Raw genomic sequence first — 15,370 nt, forward strand, 5'->3', positions numbered from 1 at the left:
GGTTTTAATAGTAGGTTTTATTGTATGCTACCCAGAGTCACTTTGTGTGAGACGTATATAAATATAATAAGTATTTATACAAATTTATATAAACTATATCAATCTGATAAATAAATGTGTTAGAATCATGTAACAAATCAGAAGCATAAATGTATCAGAAAGACATAACATATAACTTCTGTAGTTGTGGCAGTTTTATTTAAAATGCTACTTTTCTTTCTTGATATCTACTCTTTGAGTTCTACAAAGTATTCTATGTTGTATGTTGTAAAGATTTAGAATTTTGTCTTGATTTACACTAATGATTTTTTTTTTCCTGTCTCTTTGTAGATGTTACATCTTGGGACAAGCTGACAGTATCTCTCAGATGAACTTCTGCTCAAAAGTATGCTATTTGTACATGCTATTCAGTCTTCTTGAAACATGGGTGAAAAAGACAATGATAAGTACAACCAAGCTGACCAAATATTTGAAAGCTTTGTTCAAGCCTCAACATGCAAAGGTTCAATTCAGGCTTTTAATATTCTCACTCGCCATCTTGAATTAGACCCTTTGGATAACAGAAACTTTTATGCCAAACTTAAATCAAAAGTGACCAGCTGGAAGGCCAAAGCTTTGTGGAATAAGCTAGATAAGAGGGCAAGCCATAAGGAATACAAACGTGGAAAATCTTGTACAAACACAAAGGTAAGGAGAATTTGGTACTTCATTTTGAATCTGATCCTGCTTGAATAAATCAGATGACACTCTGCTTTTATAGAAGATATTTTGGGATGCTTCTTTCGGTTTAATAACAATTCTGGACAAACTTCCTCTTAGGGACAAAAGTACTTTGCTGTTCATACATACTATATCATGAGGCTAATGTAGATCTTTTAGTATTTGAAAGTTGGGCATGATATATGCTTGTAAATTTTCAGTTACTTTAATCTCTTCTGTAAATATAACCACAAAACCTTAATAAATTCACATGCTAATTTTAAAATATTAAAATATATGTACTTGCCTCATGTATTTGAGGAAGACTATTGTCATATTTAATTTTATTGCATTCAAAGTCAAGAATGCAAAGAGTGCTGGGAGCACTTAAATAATATGAAGCAAAAGAAGCTTTTTAGTTTCCATTGTCAGCTTTCATAAGAACCTGTAAGTGAATGATCACTACCTAAGTGGAAGGGAAATACCTTATTGAAAAATTGAATCCATTGAATCCTGGCTGAAGAATTCTGGGAGTTGAAGTCCACACGTCATAACAGGGCCAGGTTTGAAGACCCCTGTGAACCAGATATATTAATACAAGTAGTCCTCAGTTAATGACAATAACTAGGACTGGCAACTCTGTTGCTAAACAAAGCAGTTGTGAAGCACAATGTTACGTGACCACATCAACTTACGATGGAAGTTCCCGTTGCGGTTGTTATGTGAATCCTGCACAGATTTTTAGCTCAATGTCACAAGATCACCATATGGGTCCTCCTGCCACCTTTCCCATTGACTTTGCTTGTTGGGAGCAGGCAACGAAGGTCACAGATGGCGATAATGTGACCCACAGGATGCTGTGACTGTCATAATTGTGAGCCAGTTGCCAAGTGCTCGATTGTGATCATGTGACTATGGAGATGCTGTGACAGCCTCAGCTTCGAGGACTGGTCATAAGTTTCCTCTTGCAGCAGTATCCTACCTGTGAACTAAATAATTAACTGAGGACTACCTGTAGCATTGATGTGAACAGGATAATTGGACTTGCATGTTGAATATATGAATATGACTTTATATGTGCAACTTAAGTACTTAGTATTCTTCTGTAATTAGGGATTTTTAAAAATGTGTTTTCTATCCCCAGAATAGAGAAGAAAGGGCAATACCAAATTCTATTATTAACAATGGCTTTTTGTCATTTTTAAAAATTAGAATATTCCACAGAAACTAAAACAAACATGACATCTTAATAAAAACAGTATCAATTAATACATTTCAGTTACTTCAAAATGATCCAAAATTGTTTTATATGCTATCAAAGAAACCAGACTGTATGTATGGAAACACTTAATCTGAGGAATGCAATGAAAACACTGACTGGATTGCCAGCCAAATTTAACTATCAAGCAAGCATTCTTTACTGATGATTCATTGTTTCCTGTCAAAAAATATCTATGATATAAATATGAGTGATGGGAAGTGCAGAAACAAGAACAACTCCCAAGTGATTACTTTGAGGCAGTACTGGTATTAAGATACTAAATATACTGGGTTTAGCACCTTAGAAGATTAAATTACATGACAGTATATAAATCAGTTGTGGAAGTAAAATCTTCTATACAATTAGCGACAACAAATATACTTGGAACAAAGTATGATTCTCATGTTGAGCATTAATGGTCATAGAATTAAACTCTGTGAACGGTCTAGAACAGTGGTGGCGAAGCTATGGCACTCAGAAACTCTCTGTGGGCATGTGCGCTGTTGCCCCAGCCCCGCTTCCCCCGCAGCCCCTCCTCACTAGCAGCCCCCCAGAAGGGAGTTGCCCCCGAGCATGGACCAGCGCAGCCAAGGACATGGCAGCTGGGCAGCAGGGACAAGACTTCACTCTTGCGCCCCATTGCACACAGTTGATACTGCGTGGTGAGGGCAGAGGGCATGGCCACCATGGCACTGCTGGGCTGCCTGGGCGATCTGTGATGGGCCGTGGAGTAAGTGAATGGCCCTGCGGGTGGGCCGGGTGGGGATGGAGTGGGCAGGATGGGGGCGGAGTAGGCGGGTGGGACAGGGCGGGGCCGGTTTTGGGGCACTCGGTCTCTAAAAAGTTCGCCATCACTGGTCTAGAATGTTTTGCTAAATGTTAGAAAATCATTTTGAAATTCTTGCATAGTCATAAATATCACAGCAGTCTTGCATCTTACTGTCTGTATTATTTCTGATTATCTATCTATCTATCTATCTATCTATCTATCTATCTATCTATCTATCTACCAAATAGTTTTAAAATGTATACATTGCATTATTTGTAATAGGGTGTGCATGTATAAAATACATAAAATAAAAATAAAATGTAATGGCTAAGGCATTAGATTACAAACTGGGAAGTTCTAGTTTCATCTTAGGCACAAAGCCAGGTGGGTGACCTTGGGCCAGTCACTTTCAAAAGTGGCAATGGCAAACCACTTTTGAAAACCTCACCAAGAAAAGTGCAGGGATTTGTCCAGGTAGTCTTTAAGAATCAGATAGATGATTGAATGGAAATAAATACATACATACAGTAGTGAAAAATAATAAACAAAAATATCTGAAACAAAAACCAGAGGAAAAGCAATAGATTTATAAGAAATAAACAGTGACATTCAGTTTTAAATAAACATATATTTTCAGATGTTGGATATAGCAATATTAGAAAAGACAACATTTTAATGGTTGAGGGAGAACTTTGACAGATAAATCTCTACTTTTGTGGGAAAAAGTAAGCCTTCCTATTTCTACTTTAGCCTCTGATTTAATAGGGATGCCTGTATAAAATCAGTTTTGAATACCTGTAGAACACAAAAAAAATGAAATTCCTGGGGAACACAAAAAATCTTAACCACATTCTTCATATTGATTAAATTGGAATCATTGTGTATTTTCTAATGTTTCTTCTTTGTATTTCTGTATATTTTTATTGAACTTGATTGGTAGTCACAATTGGAAAATGGGCTATTGGGTAGAATAATCACTTGTGCTTCTGAAAAAGCTGAAATTAGTCTATTAAATACTGTGCAAAAAGGCCTGCAGAGCACCTTAGATAGGATTGGGGTTTTTTTTATGACCAAACCTTCTTCAATAATTCATAATTTTGACAGTAAAAATCATTGTGCAATGTTGGCTCTTATATACTATTGAGGAGTGTGTGTGTGTCAAACTAAACATTACTTCATTGCCATTGCTAGTAAGTCAACTGTGCATTATTTTCTTATTCAGAAGGGAGGGATTCAACTGGATCCGAACTCTAACATGGAAGCGAGTGATTTATTACCTGCCTTAATATAGTTGTGATCTATAACACACACGCAACACACAACATACACACACACACACAAACAATACACCATTTTCCTGCTAGTGGGGTACCTGATGATCTGATATCAGTAGAAGCAATGAATGTTTTTTTCAATGGGGCTGATATTTACAGAGAAGGTTGGGCAGGCTTTAAAAATTCATGTGAATGGAACACCTACAAGCTATCTGACATATTCCTAATCACTTTTCCCAATCAGTGTTTCAGAAGCAGACAGACTGGCTATAATCTGTTTGTTTTTGCTTGGTAATGTCTGGAATACAAACTGCCTTTTTTAATGCAGTTCCACAATAAAATACATAAATACTTCACCATGCCCTTTTTGTAGTTCCAGCTACTGTAGCTGAATCAAGGTACATGAACGCTGTCCATGGCAACTGTGCTCCTTGTTAGTTTAAAGTTCAACTTTATTGTTTCTTAGCCAAGGCTTGAAATGATTGATAGATTTTTCAGGAAATATGAAGCTAGTTAATATTTAAAAATATTAATTAGTATACATTATAATGGAGAAAAAAAATCCATTCATGATTCACTAAGCTAACGCTATCTTGATACTAAAACAATGTAAGGTATTCTGAGAATAACAGTAGCAATTGGTGTCATATGTATTATAACAATTTCACCCCATCCCCATTTTCTTTCAGTATGAATGTAGTTACATTTGGAACTTTTAAAAAACACATTTGATATCAGTGTGTATTGGGCTTTTTATTTGGCTTTTTGATATATTTTCCCCTTGTTTTATATATTCTCCTTCCTCCTTTTAAGAAATATAGTACAGAGAGCAATAAAGTTATTGTTGTAGATCGTGTTTCAAATAAATATTTCTTGAACAGCACACACTCTTCCTCTCTCCTCTCCAATTTTAATGCATTGAGGAGCTTCTAAAGCAAATGGGGCTTGGAGAAAAAGTCTAAAGTAATGAAGTACCATATCTTCTCCCTATAGCTTCCTATATGGTCTTAGATTCAAATACTTAGGGGTTCATGGGGGACTGTCAGAGGCAGTCTGGGATGTTTTATCAGAAGAAAATGTTACATCAATAACTACCATGTTATAAATTATGCTAATATGAGTTCCATATTTAACTTCATCTTTCAAATCCTGGATATTATTTTGGTGGAGAATTTAGTATAAGTCATTGCAAGAAAGGACGAACCATTTGTGTGAAGTGCAAAAAGAAAACAAATTTTGAATGGACTCCTGCATTAAAATTCTATAGAGCTGTAATTATGGTCAAGGTTTTGGAATGGAATTGGATAACTTGATTATTTTTTATGTCTAACGTGAGCTACTAGTTTTATTTAGCTCCTGACAGGATTAAACAGTAATTGCAAAAAGTTGATGTAAAAGGTTGATGTGAAATTGAGTAAATAAGTAATACATACCGTACAGCACTTTGCATTGTACTCAGAAGCTCCTCTGAAAGTGTGATTTCTGCATATATTTTCAGAACAACTTTTACCATTTCTAACAGTGAAAATGTTTTTTTTTAAAAAAAGCATCTATCAGAGCTGTTTGAAATGAGTATCTCTTGTATCTGAGGACTAGTGTACTGTAAAACAATATTCACTTATTACCAGGGATTCATGGCAATTCAAAACCTATTTTTTGGGTTATTTCTTAGAATATGCATTTAGAGGGCGGGGGGGGGGGTGTCTGCTATTCCTGGCAACTGCCTGGAAAAGTCCCTGGAGTTTCCTTTTGCCATTGCCTCCTTCCTAAGGCTGAGAGAGGGTGACTGGCCCAAGGTATCCAGTTTTGGTTTTTTTACCTTGGATGAAACTAGAACTCACTGTCTTCTGATTCCTAGCCTGTTGCCTTCACCACTGCACCAAACTAGCTCTCTAAGGACTGCAGGTACTCTGTAAATTAAACAAGCAGAATTCAGCATCGCTTAGAACCACTGGCTTAGAAATTGTGGAAACTTTGCAAGTTGCTTTGAATAAGATGCTTAGATTCAGCTAATAAAGCCAGAGCCAAGAAACTCATTTAAAGCCAAAGGGCTACTATCATCTCAATAAAAAAACAATTCTGGGATTCCCTCTAATTATTTATGCTTATTTAGCATTACCTGTTTTATTTCAAACCACAAGAACCGCAGATGATTCCTGTACTGTGCAAGCACACGCTGTCCTGAAAAACAACTGCAATTATTACCAGATGACAGCAAGCACAATCTCTCAATAAAAATAAAATAATGTAAGTAGGGAATAAGTATGCAATTTTATCACAAGAATTAACTGTGAAGACAAGAAATTATATGGCCTACTAGAGATATTGGAGCAGTGTGCAGTGATAGCAGAGTGGATAAGATAAATTGGACAATGGGGACTGTGGGATCATAGGAATCAGTTTTTAGACAGCATGGAAATAATCTGACCTGCATTTTTTATTTCAAGATCCTTTAAAATGATCAAATGATTTTGTGAGAAGTATAAATGGAAGAATCCTAAGATTGTTTGATAGGAGATGTATTTGGTGAGTTTCCAAAATTCCAGTTTATAGTCACCTTAGAAGAAACGGGACTTGTTGAGAATTGTTGACTTTACTAAATCCAATCCTTTAGGGCAGAACTGTTCAAAATGTTTTAACACCTTATTTTAACAGCATTAAATAGAAAAGTTGTTAAGTCATTTGGACAAAAATGCTTGAAGGAAGATAAAATTTTACCATTTACATTATTTGCAAAACGATTTAGTTTAAATGTGTTCATGTTTTTTTTAAAAAAAGAAAATCATAGGAAGTAATTCTTGTTCAAGCACTGGTGATGAAAGGAAACAGACAACATTTGACTTCAGGAATATCTTGCTTGAAGAGATTAATTTTGGTTTAATGCCAACAGAATGAACTTGGTACAGATACTTTTTAAGAATATTGCTTATAGTCTTCCAATAGTGCAGTTGGAAGGGGTATTTAGCTATAGTTTTGACAGTTTAAGAGAGCTTTGCAGAATGAATGGAATTATTTATTTTAGAAAGGTATTGATACTGATTTTTTTTTAATGGATACTGTGCTAGAACATGCATGGGAAGCACAGTATTCGTAGGAGATGATGAAGGCAGGCCAGATGGTTAAATAATAAGAGATGAGATATTTGTGGGTAATGTCATAGTGAAGTTATAGGAAACTTAAGGCTATGAGGTAGATGATGTGGGTCTTGATGAGTCATTGTGGGGAAGCTGTTCCAGACTATGAGAAAGGTATGATTAAAACCCAGTGATGAACAGTGAGGAAATCAGTTCTTACACTACTAGCAAGAGTCAGAATAATCAAAATGGCAGATGATATGTGTGTTTTCAGGAGAAAACAAGGAATATAATTTTTCTATTTTTAAAGTTACACCTAGTTTGTTGACTGCATTACATGCTTCCATCTAACATTAGTAACATTTAAATCAGCAGTACAACCCAGAATTAAGTTGATGGTGAATTTTAAAAATCAGTTTAGTAATGCATATATGAAACAGAAAAGTATTGATCTACACAGCCTCAAAAGTATAAAATAAAATAGCATAAAGATTCTAATTAATATGAAGGATGAGATTTTTCTGGGGCCTAAATGCTACGAGATTTTTCTGGGGTCTAAATGCTATTCAAATGTGGATAGAAAAGGGGAAATAAAAGCAGACAGGATAGGACAAGATAGTATAGGAACCTGTTTGATGCTACAGAAAAAAGATAAATTAGCATTGCAAGTACAGTAAGCCTCAGGCTAATCTTCAAAGACATACCTGCTTTCCAGCCATGATGTCTGCAGCCATTTCCTCACTGGAAATCTGCATCTTTTCAACAGTCTCTTCTATTCTCAATGAACATAAACTGAAATGAAGATGAAAGGTTATTTATTCAGTCAATGACCAGCAACATTTGAAATGGAAGGTGATTCCCCACCCAGTTCGCTTGATAATTGGTTTCTTAATTATCTTTCAATACAATATGTGGAAGGTTCCAGTTCAAAATTATAAATTCACATCCACTTGATTACCCAAAGAGATGATACATGTAGATAGTACTACATTAAATGGACAGGAGCTAAGCTGTCTTAATGCAGGACAAGCTGTTATATTCCTCTGAAGTTTGGAGAATAATGTGAAAAGGAATGAGAAAAAAGATGAATCAAATATAAGCCTATGCATTTAAGAAGTGCATATGGGGATAAGTGCCTAAGTGGGATGCCTGTTCTGCTTTGGGTTTAGTTGCTTCTCCCTTTGCTAGCACATGGCCTTTAATGTGGTTCTCTGGACTCAGTATGGCTATGAAAACGTTAGGAAATAAAATGTTAAAAATATAACTAATGTGCATATCCAAATGCAGTTAGTAGCAAAAAATCTAATGAAATGAGACTTGGGAGTGCTATAATGGGTGGAAAAGTGGAAAGCAAAGAGGTTGGGAAAGAACTGTTTTGTAAACAAGGTGCAGATGCAACCAATTGGCCATGTTGAGAAACCTTAAAATACATTACAAAAGAGCAGGAAAATGATTCTTTAGATTCAAACCTCGACATGCAGGCAACTAGAATTTAGCCTGCCAGAAGCTGCTTTTCATATTAATGAAAGTTCGTATATCTGAAACAAGGATCTTATCTATTCAAGTCAAATATTTTGGCTTCTAGTGAGAGAAATCAGTTCTACTGAAGGATTATTGCAGGTGCTCAAGGCAACCTTGTGACCAGTTCAGGAAGAATGAGGTAGGTTGCCAGTCACAAAGGTGAAAGGAAAGTAAAACTCTTGCAGATTCTTACATCTAAATCAAAATATCCCAAAAGGAACAGAAAACAGATTTAATCCAAACCACAAAGAATAAAAAGTTGTCACTAATTATGGGCAGGGGGAGGGGGGGAGCTAACTATAGTATTGAATAAAAGAGGAACCAAAAAAAAAAAAGATCAAAGAATTTAAGCTGGGTCAAAGAAACAAAGGCAGAGTAAAGTCACAGAGCTATATCAGTGAACCAGCAATAGAATGAGTGTGTGTTATCCTAAGGACAGATCAAAGTCCGAGCAAACAAGCAAACTGTCATGCTTATCAGAAAATAGATTGTAACTGAAGGTCTCTAAGGTAGGGGTCTTCAAACTCGATCCTTTTATGACTTGTGGACTTCAACTCCCAGAATTCCTCAGCCAGCTTGCCTGGCTGAGGAATTCTGGGAGTTGAAGTCCACAAGTCATAAAAGGGCTGAGTTTGAAGACCCCTGCTCTAAGACAAGGAATTTTCACTACCCCATCTTCACTCATTTGACAATGCAGAGGACAGGGAAAATAAATTATAGCAATCACTTTTGCAGTGCTTTATCGTGAGGACGTTCACCGTAATTAATTTTGACCTCTGGATGCCTTTATTGAAATAGAATCATGATTATGTATGTAGCAATAGGATTCATGTATTAAATTCTGCTCTGAAGTCTCAAGTGATGTTGCCTTTTGTTGATTTTAAATCAACCAAGCATAGGTCAATATATGAGAGAGGGGAGGGGGGAAAGGGTAGATTTTGTTTAGGAGCAGAATTTATTTTACAGAAATGCCATAGAAACAAAATATTTGGCCAAACAATATTTAAAATAGCTACAGTTATATAAAGATATATTAATTTTGCTGTTATTAACATTTATTTAAAATATATAATGGATCAAGTTTGTTAAATTAGAATGTTTAACTTTTTAATGTAACAGGAAACAAAACAGCTCTTTTATAAATATAAAATGATATTCAGAATTACTTAAAGGGAATGATAATTCCCTGTGAGCAACATTTATAACCATGCTTAATAAAACTCTTAAACTAGTTTGTCACTCTGATAAGTGGCATAGAATATCTGGTAGGGCTTAACTTAAACATATTTGACAAGGATTTTATTTTTAGATTTAAACTTTGGTCTTAAAAAGGACCAAATTCTACATTAAACAAAAACTGTGGGACATAGCTATAATCCTAGGTATAGTTCCTATTAAACTCAGGAGTACTGAATTCTGAGTGCGGCTTTCTTAACAGCTTTTAATAAAAAATGCACACAATTTTGCTTAATTCACTTGCCAAACCAAATACGATCTACTTAATCCAGTGTCCCGGCAGATGACTTTGTTCCTATCTCAAAAATAACTTGGAGGTATGTTTCCCTGCATTCCTATGCACTAATATGAACAAAGGAGCTTTTTCCTTGAGGATATTGGCATCTACAATATTGCTTTATAACAATCCTCAGGAGTGAGATAAATTTACCTGATAACATCTGCTATATAAGTTGGAACAAATTGATGCTTACTTGAAGTATTTCCTTAGATGAAAATATAAGGCATCAAATCTGTATGATACCAGATGCATACTGCATAAAGCAATTATGCTTCATATACCTGACTTTGGAGTGTGGGAGGTGGATTCTGACCTACAAAACGACTTTTTGCCTGGAACATGAATGAAGCACCTCTCTTCAAATCCTTAAAACAGCTGCATCTTTTTCTAGGTTATTTTAGATTAGCAGGTGCTATCAATTGTCTTTGTATGTGCATAATCTCTTTGCTTTCTTTTCAGCAAAATTATTATTGTATATTATGCTGGCTAAAAGATTAGAATAGAAGTAGGGCCTTAACAAATCTGAAATTGTAATAAACTTTGAATTGGAGTGGAAACTAGACTTTAGGTACACTAGAAATATATATGCAATGATTTTCTTTTTATCAGAAATGAAGTTTGTCTATAGAAAATATAATCAGCTGACACTTTATATAGAATTCTTCATACAATATCACTCAAAAAACCTTTTGGATGAAAGAAAGATGGAAGGGGTTCCTTAATGCTAACCAAGGTTGAAATATTATCCATTTAAGTATCCAAAAGTAAGATTCTAAATTTAGGCAAAAAACCCCTAATGCACAGGTATAGTATAGGTGGTACCTTGCTCAATTGTAGTAACTGTGAGAGGGATCTTGGAGTCCTTAAATATGAACCAGCAGTGTGCTGCAGCTACCAAAAAAGCCAACACAGTGCTAGGCTGCATTAACAGAGGGATAGAAGTGTTAATACCACTTTATAATGCCTTGGTAAGACTACACTTGGAATAATGCATCCAGTTTTGGTCACCACGATGTAAAAAAGATGTTGAGACTCTAGAAAGATAACAGATAAGATAGAAAAATATGGGTTAGACAGCAGCACCACCAGATGGATTTGTAGTTGGCTGACCAGCTGAACCCAGCATGTGGTCCTCAATGGAACCACATCTACATGGAGGGAAGTGTGTAGTAGGTGCCCCAGGGTTCTGTTCTGGGCCCAGTGCTCTTCAACATCTTCATCAACAACTTGGATGAGGGGATAGATGGGGAACTCATCAAATTTGCAGACGATAGAAAGCTGGCAGGAATAGCCAATACTTCAGAAGATAGGCTTAAGATACCGGAGGATCTGGACAGACTTGAATACTGGGTGCTATCTAACAAAATGAAATTCAGTGGTGAAAAAAGTAAGATTCTACATTTAGACAAGAAAAACCAAATGTACAGGTATAGTATAGGGGGTACCTTGCTCAATAGTAGTAACTGTGAGAGGGATCTTGGAGTCCTAGTGGAAAATCACTTAAATATGAGCCAGTAGTGTGCTGCAGCTGCCAAAAGGGCCAACACAGTGCTAGGCTGCATTAACAGAGGGGTAGAAGTGTTAATACCACTTTACAATGCCTTGGTAAGGTCACACTTGGAATACTGCATCCAGTTTTGATCACCACGTTGTAAAAAAAGATGTTGAGACACTAGAAAGAGTACAGAGAAGAGCAACAAGGATGATTTCACTAATAACAACAACAACAACAACTTAAACACGAACCAGCAGTGTGCTGCAGCTGCCAAAAAAGCCAACACAGTGCTAGGCTGCATTAACAGAGGGATAGAATCAAGATCACATAAAGTGTTAATACCACTTTACAATGCCTTGGTAAGGCCACACTTGGAATACTGCATCCAGTTTTGGTCACCACGATGTAAAGAAAATGTTGAGACCCTAGAAAGAGTACAGAGAAGAGCAACAAACATGATTAGGGGATGGGAGGCTTAAACATATAAGGAACGGTTGCTGGAATTGGGTATGTCTAGTTTAATGAAGAGAAGGACGAGGGGTGACATGATAGCAGTGTTCCAATATCTGAGGGGCTGCCACAAAGAAGAGGGAGTCAAGCTATTCTCCAAAGCACCTGAAGGCAGGACAAGAAGCAACGGATGGAAACTAATCAAAGAGAGAAACAACCTAGAACTAAGGAGAAATTTCCTGACAGTTAGAACAATTAATCCAGAAGTTGTGAATGCTCCAACACTGGAAGTTTTTAAGAAGAGACTAGACAGCCATTTGTCTGAAATGGTGTAGGGTTTCCTGCCTGAGCAGGGGGCTGGACTATCATCATCATCATTATTATCATTATTATCTAGAGCAACGGTTCTCAACCTGTGGGTCGCGACCCTTTTGGGGTCGAAGAACCCTTTCACAGGGGTCGCCTAAGACCATCGGAAAATACATATTTCCGATGGTCTTAGGAACCAAGACACTATAGACTTTCCTAGCCTGGAGAAGTAGGCAAAGGGAGGGGGAAGAGAAGGGAGGAATCAGGAAGAGTTATCCTCCTACATTCAAGGCATGACTGGGAGATACCAGACTTTAATCAACCTCCGCATTCACCTTGCGGCTGAAGCCTCTGTAGCCACAGTAGCGGCGAGGAGAGCCAAGCATTCCCTGGCAACTGCAGCCGTGATCCTCCTCTCTGTCATCAGCCATTTTTGTCTGACATAATGAAAAAAAGCTGCCGAGTATTGTTCTAAAATGGGGGGGGGAGTTTAGGAGGAAAAGAGGGGTGGAAATAATTCAATCAATCACATGACAGGATTTTTAACCATTTTTTATCGTGCAGCGAAATTGTATCTGTAGAAAAGCAGAGAGCCCCCCCTCCCTCAATATTCCCATGCCCATAGAGAAGCTAATAGATGGGACAATAGAAAAAGCATCTCAAGGTAAGTGTTTCCTCGTGGAAGGCATATTTTGACCAAAATTTGCTTCATCCTGCACCCCTTGGCCTGGGGAGATGGGGGAGGGTTTGCTGGTTTTTCACGTGGGTGCAATGTCTGAGAAGAGGATTGGGTGGTGGTGGAAGGGACTTTGTCGTCGGGGCTGCTTCCCCCAGGTTCTTTTGCTGGAGCTGCAAAAAAGCCGCACCAGCGGTGTCCCTCATCTTTCCGGTCTATCCCTCCTGAGGTCTTTAGGTGTGAGTGCCGCGCAAAAGGACGATACGCGGCGTGAAAGGTGCCGTGAGCAAATCTCGGGAGCAGGGGGGAAGTCCCGAAGATGAAACTATGTACAATGGCGCTTCGAACGAAACACAAAAGATGAACAGGAACAACAACCCATCAATTGTAACTTTGAGCTGACTCTCTTCGGAGACACTTGAAGTTAAGAGGGTTGTGTGAGTGCAGGCAGGAAGGAGGGACGCCGTGAGCGGGAAAGGAAGGGGCCTGGCTCTCGCTTCGCATTCTTCAGCTCCTTTCCTCCCACCGGAGTGAAAGGAGCATGGATGAAGGGCAGCCGCATGCGGGGTTTCTGCCGCTCAGGCTTAACTCTTGAGAGCAGATCCTTCTTCCTGCTTGGAGGAAAAAACTTCTCTGGCTTGGATGCAAAATGCCAGAGTAAGCTGTGGAGCAATTATGGAGCAAGCTGTGGAGAAATTATGGTGGTCCTTGTCAGTTAAATTGGAGTGGGGGCTAATTAATTGCCATCTTTCCCCTTGGAAGTTTTTATATGGGTTCATCTTTCCTTGCCAGGTATGAGCTTACCTTACAGAGGCTTGGGGCCCAATTCTCCACCATTAATTTGCAATTCTGATCAAATGTCAGCATCAAAAATGATAAAAATTCAACATAATTCACAGGATTACCATTATTTGTTTTTGCACAATGCATTTGAATATTTTTTTAAAAAGGGAATCTGACTTGAAGTCCTTGGACTACAATGCCAAAATTTCATTTATTTGTAATTAGAAATAAATATTTCACAATATATAATTACATATTGTTTTTGTGATTAATCATTATGCTTTAATTATGTTCAATTTGTAACAATGAAAATACATCCTGCATATCAGATATTTACATTACGATTCATAACAATAGCAAAATTACAGTTATGAAGTAGCAACGAAAATAATTTTATGGTTGGGGGTCACCATAACATGAGGAACTGTATTAAAGGGTCGTGGCATTAAGAAGGTTGAGAACCACTGATCTAGAGCAAATTCTGTCTGTCAACTCTTGTTTCACACTCTGAATTTTTTGCTGCAAATCAACCAAAGGAAAACATCAGAGGAAACCTGATAACAGCCTTAAAATTATTTGGCCTTTAAAAATCCAATCAGACTTTAGTTCTAAAAAGATAGAAATGGGGCACATCCAAAAAATCTAAGATATATCATACAACTCTTTTGTACAATGTAAATAATATGTCAGTGGCTTTGTTATCCTATTTCAACTGGTTATGTTTAGGATTCAAAATTGCTAGACTTCTTAGAACTCTTGCAGTTAGGAACCAAGATGCAGAATTCCCAAGCACAAAATTTTTGTACTTGGGAGATAAATAAATAAAGTAAATAAAATGTAGAAGATAGCTTTTGAAATAATTCTCTTCTTTAGATTCCAATTTTACAAACAGAAGAATGAGTTAAACGGAAGGCATTTCATAAACCAGGCATAAATCCAGAACTCAAGCTAATATAAACTATCTGTCAGTCTATGAGCCCAGAATGACGCTGATGGGGCTGTTTTTCTGACTGTTCTCCTTATTGAGTCTTTGCCTAGCACGTTGTGTCTTATTTGCTCCCTTTCATCATAAATGGATTAACTAGATTAACTGGATTTGGAAATGGAGAAAAAGTCTGGAATCAGTCTGTTGTGCAAAGTTAGATGTCTGCACTGTATATTAAATGTTTTTTTTTCTTTATGTATCTTCAGGTTTCAATGTAATTGAGAAATAATTGTTCAATCTCATCTATAATTTGATAAATACAAGAGTCTAACACTATGTGCTTAATGCAGTTAAGAAGTGTATTGTATTTCATATTTTAGTATGAATGGCAAATAACAAGTGTAGTTTAGTAGGAAATCTTGATAAACAAAACTACAAAGTAATTAATTAATAGCAAATGTAAATATGTTAGATGGTATTCTCAGATTGTGGCATAATCCATGCCTCAGAGAAAAGTAGGTGGTGTTTATCTTACCATTGCTCAAAAGAATTGTATTTTAAGTAATAAAAGAATATTCCTTGAAAACGTTTGAATGAGTCACTTTTTACAACTGGCAT

General features: G+C 36.9%; 1 protein-coding gene across 21 annotated transcripts in view; it reads left to right on the top strand.

Annotated features, from left to right (window-relative positions):
• The window catches only part of MICAL2 (microtubule associated monooxygenase, calponin and LIM domain containing 2), a 129,598-nt gene that overhangs the window by 22,038 nt on the left and 92,190 nt on the right, over positions 1–15,370 (top strand). For all 21 annotated transcript variants that reach the window (XR_005556372.1, XM_039340316.1, XM_039340319.1 and 18 more), the window contains one exon: positions 331–687. Coding sequence is in view for 20 of the 21 variants with exons in the window: in XM_039340316.1 (XP_039196250.1) it covers positions 424–687 (264 nt within the window). In the remaining variant the exon portion in view is untranslated. The remainder of the gene's footprint in view (positions 1–330; positions 688–15,370) is intronic.

The sequence above is a fragment of the Crotalus tigris genome, unplaced genomic scaffold (assembly GCF_016545835.1).
Source record: "Crotalus tigris isolate CLP2741 ecotype Arizona unplaced genomic scaffold, ASM1654583v1 scf7180000017744.3724543626:3957646, whole genome shotgun sequence".
Lineage (NCBI taxonomy): Eukaryota > Metazoa > Chordata > Lepidosauria > Squamata > Viperidae > Crotalus > Crotalus tigris.